Source organism: Triticum aestivum, chromosome 6D, assembly GCF_018294505.1.
Source record: "Triticum aestivum cultivar Chinese Spring chromosome 6D, IWGSC CS RefSeq v2.1, whole genome shotgun sequence".
Classification (NCBI taxonomy): Eukaryota; Viridiplantae; Streptophyta; class Magnoliopsida; order Poales; family Poaceae; genus Triticum; species Triticum aestivum.
This window is the reverse complement of record NC_057811.1, coordinates 134,837,601-134,850,398: the sequence shown is the minus strand read 5'-3', so window position 1 is coordinate 134,850,398 and position 12,798 is coordinate 134,837,601. Positions and strand designations below refer to the sequence as shown.

General features: G+C 43.1%; 1 protein-coding gene across 1 annotated transcript; it reads right to left on the bottom strand.

The window, feature by feature from the left end:
• Window positions 1–1,345: 1,345 nt before the first annotated feature.
• LOC123144116 (protein STRUBBELIG-RECEPTOR FAMILY 3) lies at window positions 1,346–9,838 on the bottom strand. Its single transcript, XM_044563144.1, has 17 exons — window positions 9,300–9,838; window positions 8,270–8,399; window positions 8,124–8,192; window positions 7,842–7,907; window positions 7,653–7,724; window positions 7,487–7,558; window positions 7,321–7,392; window positions 7,169–7,234; window positions 6,374–6,439; window positions 5,850–6,238; window positions 5,709–5,765; window positions 5,233–5,618; window positions 4,881–5,149; window positions 4,645–4,783; window positions 2,412–2,551; window positions 2,129–2,285; window positions 1,346–1,843 (listed from the first exon to the last, which is right to left on the bottom strand). The coding sequence occupies exons 1-17, from the start codon at window positions 9,418–9,420 to the stop codon at window positions 1,757–1,759; spliced, it is 2,358 nt and encodes a 785-aa protein (XP_044419079.1). The 5' UTR covers window positions 9,421–9,838; the 3' UTR covers window positions 1,346–1,756.
• Window positions 9,839–12,798: the final 2,960 nt, after the last annotated feature.

Here is a 12,798-nt window from a genome sequence, read left to right as displayed (position 1 = left end):
GTATGATGTGTTCAAATGTTGTTTGAAATGTATGTGGGCATGATTTGATGGCTCTTATATCAGTGTCCGTGGACTGGTGTGGACAGATTCTACTCTGAAGGCAAAAATACCGCACTTAGGGCGTCTCTACAACACATACAATCAGGGGTGCCGTGGTTTCTTTTTAAGAATAAAATAACGTAGCAATTAGTTTTTTATTTAGCAAATGTAGCCATTAGTGTTTTTTTTTTGAGAAATACGTAGCAATTAGTTTTTTTTAGAAGAACGTAAGCAATTAGTTAGTCTGCTCGTGGTTCCATTCCGCATACAAGGCCGATGGTAGCCCGGTTATTTTTAACTCTCGCGTAAATAACGTCTTTTTCCCCTTTATTACTGAGACTTCACGTGGGCTGGACTGTGTGTCGCGTCGCATGCGTACCGAGTTGGCCCATGTGGCCGAGGGCGCAGGTTACAGTTTCGAATAACTTTTGTTCCTTGTCTCAAAAAAAAAATTAACTTTTGTCCCGTATTAAGGTGGGATGATGCACCCTGCTTATCTACCGGGCTGCCTGTTGTTGGTTCGCCTCCATGGGTGCAATCGGCTGCCAATCTGAGAGGGGAAAAAAGAGAGGTAAAAGCGAGGGAAAAAGGCACATTGCCGTTAAAAATAAGAGGCCTAAGACCACACAAAAATGAGTAAAGAGGCTCATGGCCCAAGAAAGAAAAAAAGAAAAAGAGGCTTGTTTAGCACATTGCTTTTAAATTTTGGGCTTAACACATTTTTTAGTTTTTTCGCGATGCATTTTTTACGTTAATTAATATAGTTGTTCCTTTTGACAAACTTTGTTTACGAGGTCTAACATACACCACAGAAGTCTAACATACGAGGGCTACATTACCATCAAAAGGTGCAAACAAAATATCACATCAAGCACAATTCATTACCCATAACCACAAGACTTTTTTTACTTTTGAACTTAACACTTTTTTTACTCTTAATATAGTTCGTTCCTTTCGATAAAGTTGGTTTACACCACACACAATAGAGCGACCGAACATACGAGGGGCTACATTGCCATCAAAGTTGCAAACAAAATGTCACATTAAGCACTATTCATTATCCATAGCCAGAAGACGTGTATATGTGGTTTTAGAACTCTTACCACAGTCTCCATGAACTCTGGTACAGTCTCTGCATGAACTCTTACTATTTGTCCGCGGACTGGTGTACTTTTGCCTCCAGAGTAGAAGAATCTGCGTCTCTAGAAGAGAACGCCTGCATGTCAAGTGCGGGACTTCATTCGCTTCTGCACAGCATCTCTACCAGACTACAAACATCAGTAATAAGAGTTCTAAAACCACAGAGTAAGAAAAACATTTCTTTCGTTTTCATGGATAGACGAGACCCAGTCACCCAGGCATGCAGAGAAACGTACGGACATCACTAACTTTAAGGTAATAAGTTAAAAAAAACTATCCAAAATTATAGGTGGTTACTAGAGATACACCTCATACAATCATGGCTAGAAGCCTAGAATACAAGGATCTTCTGCCCGGGAACAACGAGGATCCCCGTATGCCCTCCCTCCTCCCCAAAATGGGGCTGTACCGCTACCTCCTTTCCGGCTCCAAATCAGCATGTACACTGGTTGACGGTGTTGTCCAACAGAAATATTGACAGGGTTTCCACAGAATGTGGTAGATGTTTCATCTCAATATACTTCGCTGGCTGCACTGCCAACATTCGATATATATGGCCCATCCTTGATTTTTCTTATTACTCTGATTCCTCACCAGAAGCGCTTAACATACTCGCTAGGTCTTGGACAATCTCAGACATTGGCGGCCTGTATTCTGGTTCCGGCTGCATAAGAAATTTCGGGTCAGCCACATGCTCAATAAATTCATCTCATTATATTGCTGTCCTCCGGAAACGAGCTAAATAAAACCGAAATATCATAGTGAACAAGCTTATAGGACACCAAGAAAATAATGGCTTTACCCCACGTATTCATATACGAAAGAAAATTTTGAGCAACAAAAACCTGAAGGATGTGCTAGTTATAACAAAGCAGCACATATAGTATCATGTCAGTCTTGTGCTTCGAAAGTACAGCTTAGCTAAGAAGGAATGGAAGCATTGAATTACCGGAATACAACAACTGATGATGTCGACAAAACGAGACAACACTTTCTCAGAACACTCTCCACGAATAGAAGGGTCAACGATCCTTGTTAGTGATTCGATGTCATGAAACTGAGACTGGGCCCATCTAACAAGATGTTGTTCATGTCGCGGACGAGAACTGCATATTTTAAGAAAATAACAAATAGGTGCATGAGAATGCCTCATTTTTTGTGGAGGTGCATGATGTAAAAACATTTAAAAAAGGATCCTGATTAAGCACTGCAAATTACATTGCATCACTGACCTGTCATATGGTTTACGACCAGTAAGAAGTTCTAGCATCACCACACCGAAACTGTAAACATCACTTCGATCAGTAAAAGTTCCAGATTCCTGGATTTCAGGTGCCTCGTAATTTAGTAGTGCCCGCATGCGACCAGACAACTGAAATCAAAAGGAACACAACTGTGAGTACCCATATGTTATAGGTTTCAGATTCATTCGCATGTTACCGAAGTACAGAAGCAAGAATTCCCTAAAACAAGTGCAGAAGCAAGAATAGCTGCCAGATAATTAATCCATAAATATAGATCAAGTCCATTTTCTTTTTCTTTTCCAATTGCCTTTACAACAACAACAACAACAACAAAGCCTTTAGTCCCAAACAAGTTGGGGTAGGCTAGAGGTGAAACCCATAAGGTCTCGCAACCAACTCATGGCTCTGGCACATGGATAGCAAGCTTCCACGCACCCCTGTCCATAGCTAGCTCTTTGGTGATACTCCAATCCTTCAGGTCTCTCTTAACGGACTCCTCCCATGTCAAATTCGGTCTACCCCGCCCTCTCTTTACATTCTCCGCACGCTTTAGCCGTCCACTATGCACTGGAGCTTCTGGAGGCCTGCGCTGAATATGCCCAAACCATCTCAGACGATGTTGGACAAGCTTCTCTTCAATTGGTGCTATCCCAACTCTATCTCGTATATCATTCCGGACTCGATCCTTCCTCGTGTAGCCACACATCCATCTCAGCATACGCATCTCCGCCACACCTAACTGTTGAACATGTCTCCTTTTAGTCGGCCAACACTCAGCGCCATACAACATTGCGGGTCGAACCGCCGTCCTGTAGAACTTGCCTTTTAGCTTTTGTGGCACTCTCTTGTCACAGAGAATGCCAGAAGCTTGGCGCCATTTCATCCATCCGGCCTTGATTCGATGGTTCACATCTTCATCAATACCCCCATCCTCCTGCAGCATTGACCCCAAATACCAAAAGGTGTCCTTCTGAGGTACCACCTGGCCATCAAGGCTAACCTCCTCCTCCTCACACCTAGTAGTACTGAAACCGCACATCATGTACTCGGTTTTAGTTCTACTAAGCCTAAACCCTTTCGATTCCAAGGTTTGTCTCCATAACTCTAACTTCCTATTTACCCCCGTCCGATATCGTCAACTAGCACCACATCATCCGCAAAGAGCATACACCATGGGATATCTCCTTGTATATCCCTTGTGACCTCATCCATCACCAATGCAAAAAGATAAGGGCTCAAAGCTGACCCCTGATGCAGTCCTATCTTAATCGGGAAGTCATCAGTGTCGACATCACTTGTTCGAACACTTGTCACAACATTATCGTACATGTCCTTGATGAGGGTAATGTACTTTGCTAGGACTTTGTGTTTCTCCAAGGCCCACCACATGACATTCCGCGGTATCTTATCATAGGCCTTCTCCAAGTCAACGAATACCATATGCAAGTCCTTCTTTTGCTCCCTATATCTCTCCATAAGTTGTCGTACCAAGAAAATGGCTTCCATGGTCGACCTCCCAGGCATGAAACCAAACTGATTTTTGGTCACGCTTGTCATTCTTCTTAAGCGTGACCAAAAATCAGTTTGGTTTCATGCCATAAAATAGCTAAATATGTAGAGAACTAGCTATTTGTAAGGAAATTGTTGGACTAGACCTAATAGCTGTCAATATCAGGGGCTCACAGTTTTGCTAGCTCTATATTATCTCCATAATTATATGTGAGTATGTTCATGCACGATGAAGCTGGAAATCAACTGAACAACTGTTGGGCAATGGCTCGTTTCTGAAGGTCACTAGAAAACAAAATGATACTTCATGAAGACTAGTGATGCTTCAGCAAATCATGTTTTCTGCCCTTTAGTCTAATTATTTTGGTCAGTACTTGGGATAATTTGTTAGGATTTCAACCAGTTAACGATTGGGTGTTTCAAGACTCAGAATTTGTACTGTACTGTTGAAACAGATCTTGTTTACAAGTTTCATTCTAGTATTAGAACTGGGGGTGCCATGTTTTTCTACATAAGAGAAGTTGGTATCCTCCATGAACTCATTGTCAGATAGACCAGGACTAAAGGATTAAGATCTTGACAAAACATACAGTTCCAAATTGTAAGTAAACATGGTAAATTTTCTTTTTTTAATCAATGTTGTAGATCTTTTGGTTACAAAAAAGGCTAAAACACCCTAAGCACAAGATTTACAACTAACACTTGAGGTTACCTGTGTAACAGAACTTGACAACGTCAATACAGACAGTCCACATTCAGCAACACGTACTGAGAATCTATTATCAAGAAGCACATTGGCTGGCTCAAAATTCTGATGCACTACTGGAGGCTCGCAGGTGTCATGGAGATACCTGCAAGAAGAGCATCGATTTTAAATATGAAGGCAGACCCTTAACAAGCTAAATTAATCATTCGTGAAAAGGTATTTTGAAGTAGAATGCAGCTTACTCTAAGGCTTTTGCTGAACCAAGAGCAACCTGGAGACGGGCGCCCCAAGACAGTGCACTATCTAGATCATCTCTTTCATGTAACACATCATGTAGTGTTCTTCTACTGAAGTGGTTATAAACAAGTAACCGCTGTCCATATTCTGCACAGTATCCAACAAGCTCGAGGATGCTAGGGTGTCTAATATCTGATATACACGCAACCAGCTCTAGAAAGTCATCTACTGGTATTCTTCCATTGGCATTGTCTATCTTCATAACTTCCAGTAACTGCATAGGATAAAACAAGATGAGGACAGCATTTCAATAAGCATAAAATCCTCTTGAGTAAATGAAGAATACATTGTACATACTTTGCCTTCAGGAAGTTCTGCCAGATATACTTTTCCCAACCTACTCTCTCTTATTAAATTTTCCTCTCCGAAACTATTTGTATATTGCTGAAGTGTTGCAACAGAAAAGGATGTTGCAGATGTCGAGGGACCTGCCCTTGGTGGGGTGCTAGCTCTTTTTTCTGGCCTAACAATAGGATTAACAATCACTTTTTCAACAGGAGGAGGTGGTGGTGGGGACACTGGCTGCGGCGGCGGCGGTGGTGGAGGTGGTGGGGGGGACACTGGTGGTGGCGGCGGCGGCGGTGGTGGAGGTGGCGGAGGTTCCACGGCAAAAATATCCGACTCTGTTCGCTCCAAGTTAATTACACGCTCTTCTCTCTTTTCAGGAGGCTTCTCCAGAGCAGCTGCCAGCAGTTGATAAATTACATTATACATTTGGACTTAAACAGGCCAACAATATTACAGTATGAACTAGTGGTCAGATTTACAAGTACCTGGTATGGCCAAATTTATTTCACGAACATGCTTCCTGTCAGGAACCCCAGCTGAGCCTGTTAATGAAACATCATGTACCACAATCTAAATAACAGAGTAGAACAGATATATTATACAACAGAAAGGTAAGTAAAGTAGACCTTTTTTAACGTCGTTCCTTGACTGTGCTGAAGCTTGCTTGACTTTAGGCTCTTCAACTCTTTGGTGCACCCTTCCCACCTGACTTGTTGTATAATCATGTCTCTGTCTCTCTTGGTACTTGGACAGGCAAAAGATTACCAGCAGCACAACAATTATGAACAGCACAATGGCAAGAAAAACGTATCCAACGGTCCTTAGGGTTGAAGACTTGTGTTTCCCGGAGGATGATCTGCTGTCTCGAGCTGTGGATCCACCAGAAGAGCTCGAGGGTGTATTAGACGATGAAGGAGTCCCTGAAGGGGATGAAGGAGATGATGGTGTTTGTGTCGGTGTTAAGGAGGGTGACGTGGAAGGAGCAATGCTGGTATTAAATGGGTTCCCATCCTTTCTGTAGGAAAAATAATTAGTTGCTTGATAAGCTGTGCAAGTATCGAGTGCAGGAAATATTCTTTATATAGATACAAGAACAATGTGAAATTGTAGAAGACACCAATAAATCTGAAATAGGGAAAATGTTTCTTACTTCAAATTCGGTATGTTGAGCAGCTTTGGAGGAATCGGTCCAGAAAATAAATTGTTCTCTATATTTCTGTTAAAAGAGAAATAAATTATCAGAACAAAGTGGATATATTTGTATGCATTACAAAAATCAAAGCTATCAATGATCTGGATTGCAAACTGGATCGACAGTTAGAGTTTGACTGACATCAATATTCTTTATTAATCACAAAAATCAACTGCATTGCATGAAACATGGTACTGGCTGGTTATTGTTTTGTAGAACGGTTTGTAGGAAAGAAACAAAATACTGAGATACCATTTGTCCTGATAAACAACTGGAGCACAGAGGAGAACTGGAGGTACAATATATAAAGGGCTCAAATAAGAGATGCAAACTACTTATCCAGTGAGCTGTTCCTTCTAACCAATAAAAATTATTGCTACATTTTTTGTAATTGATTACATGTTATACTTACAGAAATACAGAGCCAAGTGTGTAACTGACATATACATTGTTTAAGTATGTGGAATTGTACAGCCTTTTTTTGCGGGGGGAATTGTACAGCCTTGACTGAGGAAATTCGAGGTTGATTATGCTAAATAAGGCAGAAACTGTGTGCCATACTTGCACGCAAGTCCAGAATTATATCAAATTGCAGTAAAATTCGATGTCTATACAATGACCGAAAGAAAGTTTTTGTTTAGCAATCAAGTTCTTATAAAATCAACAATTAACTGATCAAATAATTGACAATGTTCTGTTTATATATTTTGATGTGCTAATATAAGTAAATCAGCAAAGAGAATGTGGATATACAAATCACCGAGGGGAAGACCCTGCAACACATCAAGGGTCCCAGATAGTTGATTATCTTGCATTCGCCTGTGAAATAGCATGTTATTAGAAAACGTAAAAAGAAAGTAGCCAAAAAGGAAAAACGCAAGAAAGAAATTGTAGGCTAGACATACAGCGTAACTAGTGATGACAGGTTTCCCAACGAAGTTGGTAATGGACCACTGAAGTTGTTGGAAGAAATATCCCTGTGAATTGCGATAAAAGCTCAGATGTAATCAGCAAGCTGGATGAAGATTAAGGGTGAGTACCAAAAAAGAGAGAGAAATATGTTAGTCCTACAGGTTTATAAGTCCAACAAGGGAGCCAAAAGCATCTGGTAGTTGTCCATCGAGATGGTTATCATTGAGTGACCTGAAAAAAGACGGAATGACAGATCTTGAGTGAGACAGCTTGCAGAGGAAAGTAATATGTGGCTCTTTTAATTACAGGGAAAATAATAAATTACATGGCTGTTAAACTGTTAAGTTTTGATAGCGACATCGGGATGCTTCCAGTGAGTTGGTTGTCCGAGAGAAAACTGCGCAGCAAGAAACAGAAAAAGATCATCTCGTTATGTAATCAGAAACACTTAAAGGAACTGCACAATTTATTTATTTTTGAACAAGGAGCTGCACAAAGTAAGAACAGAACTTACAGATTCCGCAGTGTAACAGGTAGATCATCTGGTATAGTTCCGATGATTTTGTTGTTGCTAAGATTTCTACAAAAAATGAAAGTAAATACTCAAAAAGCTCAATCGGGATAAGAGGACAATGTAACTTCTGCCTATAATTACATGTACCCCTAGAAGTTCTTAATTCACCCATGGAACATAGTTTTTTTTTCTCAAACACCCATGGAATATATGACAGAATAATTAGATGATACAACTATCAAACATGAGTGAGGGAATAAAATTGACGATGAAGGCCCTTACATTGTGGTTATAGCTGTGAAGTTCCCTAGGCTTCCCAGCTGTCCTCCCATCGTTGCAGCAATAAAATTTCTACAGACAATGAGTTGATAAAAGCCCAAAATATAAAGTTCTACGAGGGAAAGGAATTTAAAGAATAATTGACATACATTGCGTCTATATTTGAGCCAATACATACAACACCCTGCCACTTCTCACCGCAGGGGTCTCCACCATTTGCAGTCCATCCAGGAAGAGCTGGTGACCCAAGTGCAACATACAATCCATTTATAGCAGAAACTGCATTCAAAAAATGGAAGGACAAACAAGCCATTAGCAAGAAACAAAATGCTTTGTAACATCGGTAGGCATAAAATATACATTCACATACTAAATAAATTGCAACTGCATTTGCAAGTACAGCGCCACTTGTGTAAAAGAACAGCCAAATCAAGTACTTGGGGACGCAATCCAGCATTGTACTATAAACAGCTATTAAGACCACATCTCTAGAAAATACTCACGCAGTTAGCCACATTTTACATCACAGCTTTCTACCACTGAGACCCATGTTGGCATTAACTATCGGCGACGAGGGACTGCAAGCCCAACTTAGATCAAAGCTCGCATCCATGGTAAGCAACCTAACCAATCTTTCACGCCTTTATCCTGCATTTTTTCCACTGCAACCAAATCCTAACTGAAAGCAGACACGTATCTCCCCAATTGGCATCGACAATGATGGTAGTCTGCAGAACATGTCACCACATTGCCTCAGGACCAAAAACACGCTCTCAGCCTCCACTCTCCACATCGAAAAGAGCATCGGAATTGTCTGCTATCATCACATCGTTGCTTCCACGGACAGGCACACACAAATTCAGTGACGACATGACCTCCAGAAATACGGCACAAGCCCACACCCCCACACCTCACCAGTCTGCTGCACCAAGCTGAACCAATCGGCGGAACCAAAACCCAGCACATTTCTCACCACCCGCTGGTGCAGCAGCACTGCATGGAAATTAACGCCCCCCTCCCTTCCTCTCCCCTCCACCGACAAATCGTCCATTCCCCCCGAACAATCGCTGCACAAACAGTAGAGCCAAACGAAGCAAAGCAAGCACATCCCGTTCAAACCGGCTCGCTGAGCCAGAGCCAGCAAGCAGAGCAAAGGCAGCAATCAGGGGGGGCGCTCACCGTCGGCGGCGTCGGTGAGGGCGAGCGCCCGCGGCAGCAATGCCACCGTCGTGGCGATCAACAGCAGCGGGAGGAGCACCCGACCCCCCGCCCGCCCGAGGCACCCGCCTCCCGTCCGCATCGCTCCCTCCGGCCTCGGATTAGCGGACCATCGGCCGGTCGAGCACACGCGCGCGCGGGAACAGCACGGCGCGGCAGGCAGGAGCAACCGCCGCGGCCAGCGATCGCGGAAACCGAGGCTCGCGCAGATCTAGAGAGAGAGGGAGAACTGACAGTGGTGGACTTGGGGTTTTGCTTTTCTGGTTCGCCCCCGTCTGTTTTTGTTGGCTTCTAGAATCTAGTAGCTGTAACGAGGAGGAGAGAGAGAGGGTCTCTCGCCTCTGGGAGTGGCGGCGAAGTGAGAGAAATGGAGTGAGGGGCGAGCAACGGGCGTGAAAAAGGCGGAGGGAGGTAGATAGACGGAGAGGGGGACGGGGGAGTGGAGTGGGTGAGTGGCGACGGGGAAAGGCGATGAGAGGGAAAGAAAAGGGTTTAGGAGGATTTTGAGGAGAAAAGGGGAATGGGAAAAAGAGAGGGGATTTGCATCTGGGCATGGCATTGATGGGATTTTTATTCTCGCGAGAGTGATGCCACCGGCGCCCTGCAGGGGAAAGGGCATGGGGCCCTGCTGACACGGAGATCCGTTGGAGGATTGGGAGCGGAACCTTGGATGGATGCCATCGTCATAGTTTGCTCTCACGTGCTAGCTGTGGGGTCCCGTTTGTCTACGTTTTCTTATTTATTATTGCTGGCTTAAAATCAGGATCTAGTTCCTCCGTTATTTTCCCGTAAAGGTAAAAAAAACTCAGAACAGAGAATTGCAATGTCACACTTTCAATGCTACAGGATTTTGTGTGCACCAAAGCTCATTCAATGGCAGGTTGAACATTAAAAACAAAGATATTTTTCCCCTAAAAAGGAAAATATTCACAAAATTAAGTCGGAGGAAATATCCTATAAAATATAGTGCAAATAAAAAATCCTTAGGAAATTGTCTACAAATTTGAATCCTCCTAGTTTCTTATAAAACCTTTGAAGTTTGAACAAATAAATACACCTAGCTTTTTTTTCTGACTATTACTGTGAGGCAAAACACCCTAATTATTTGCGACTGTAAACAATCACTACGAGATATATGTGATTGCATATAGGATATGACCCAAGCAATACAAAAGAAATGGCTTTAGTCTAGCTACATTGCCATACTGTAAATATATGGAGGTGTTTCAACCTACCTGAGTAGGACGCTGATTGCGTGCTAATATAGGCACAACAAAGCCCTTGAGGTTATTCAAAATTGGATGGAGGACATCGAGATCAGGTTATTCATCGAAATTTTAGTAATAATGATCGTTTCAATGGGCTAATGTTTTCACTGAGTAATATACGAAGAATTATTTCATATATAATACATGAAGGATATTGGATGAATATGGGATGAATGTCATCTAGATTAAGATATGCATGGAGATCATTGAGTTAAAAGAGATGAATATATTAATGATGGGGAAAAACAAGTGAAAAAAAAAACTTCAAGACATGAGGATTGAGTTCAATGAGTGAAGCAAACATGATCAAGACAAACTTTGTCTGAAGAGCAAGCAATGGTCATGATGTAGTTCATTGGAGGAACTCATAAGTGGTCATGAATGGGCTTATGAGTTGAGCCGTGAAGGGCCAAGATCTTGAGAGGGTGAATAGAAGAGAATAGTTCGACGTAAAGCCATGGTGAGCTCAAGAGTTGATAAAGTATAAAGGCAAGTAACTAAAGCGATCAATTAAGTGTGTCATTCAAGAGATTATGATATAGAATAAAGAAGATCAAGTTATGACCAAGATGATACTCATGGTGAATCAATGATGAGTCACTAGTGATCATGCCTTCAAGCATTCAAGTGAAGTGAGGAGTTCATTTTGTCTTTCAAGAAACCAAAATAGAACATGAAGTGAAGATAAAGGCTGACTAATATGAATTCTGATGATTGGATTCGAGTTGATAAACACGCAAGCGTAAATGATGCACTACGTGGGGTCAGCTAGTCTCATGGTACGTTAAACATTCGTGAACTATGCTTTGTGAACTAACATGTTTACTGTGTTCTCAGTTTGTATATGTTGGAAATATGCCGTAGAGGCAATAATAAATGGTTATTATTATATTTCTTTGTTCATGATAATTGTCTATTGTTCATGCTATAATTGTGTTATCCGGAAATCGTAATACATGTGTGAATACATAGACCACAATGTGTCCCTAGTAAGCCTCTAGTTGACTAGCTCGTTGATCAACAGATAGTCATGGTTTCCTGACTATGGACATTGGATGTCATTGATAACGGGATCACATCATTAGGAGAATGATGTGATGGACAAGACCCAATCCTAAGCATAGCATAAAAGATCGTGTAGTTTCGTTTGCTAGAGCTTTTCCAATGTCAAGTATCTTTTCCTTAGACCATGAGATCGTGCAACTCCTGGATACCGTAGGAGTGCTTTGGGTGTGCCAAACGTCACAACGTAACTGGGTGACTATAAAGGTACACTACGGGTATCTCCGAAAGTGTCTGTTGGGTTGGCACGGATCGAGACTAGGATTTGTCACTCCGTGTGACGGAGAGGTATCTCTGGGCCCACTCGGTAATGCATCATCATAATGAGCTCAATGTGACTAAGGCGTTGGTCACGGGATCATGCATTGCGGTACGAGTAAAGAGACTTGCCGGTAACGAGATTGAACAAGGTATTGGGATACCGACGATCGAATCTCGGGCAAGTAACATACCGATTGACAAAGGGAATTGTATACGGGATTGATTGAATCCTCGACATCGTGGTTCATCCGATGAGATCATCGTGGAACATGTGGGAGCCAACATGGGTATCCAGATCCCGCTGTTGGTTATTGACCGGAGAGGCATCTCGGTCATGTCTGCATGTCTCCCGAACCCGTAGGGTCTACACACTTAAGGTTCGATGACGCTAGGGTTGTAGAGATATGAGTATGCGGAAACCCGAAAGTTGTTCGGAGTCCCGGATGAGATCCCGGACGTCACGAGGAGTTCCGGAATGGTCCGGAGGTGAAGAATTATATATAGGAAGTCAAGTTTCGGCCACCGGGAAAGTTTCGGGGGTTACCGGTATTGTACCGGGACCACCGGAAGGGTCCCGGGGGTCCACCGGGTGGGGCCACCTATCCCGGAGGGCCCCGTGGGCTGAAGTGGGAAGGGAACCAGCCCCTAGTGGGCTGGGCGCCCCCCCATGGGCCTCCCCCTGCGCCTAGGGTTGGAAACCCTAGGGTGGGGGGGCGCCCCACTTGCCTTGAGGGGCAAGGCACCCCCCTTGGCCGCCGCCCCCCCCTCCAGATGGGTTCCAGGCCGGCGTCCCCCCTTCCCAGGGGGCCTATATAAAGGGGGGAGGGAGGGCAGCAACATAACAGCCTTGGGCGCCTCCCTCTCCCCCT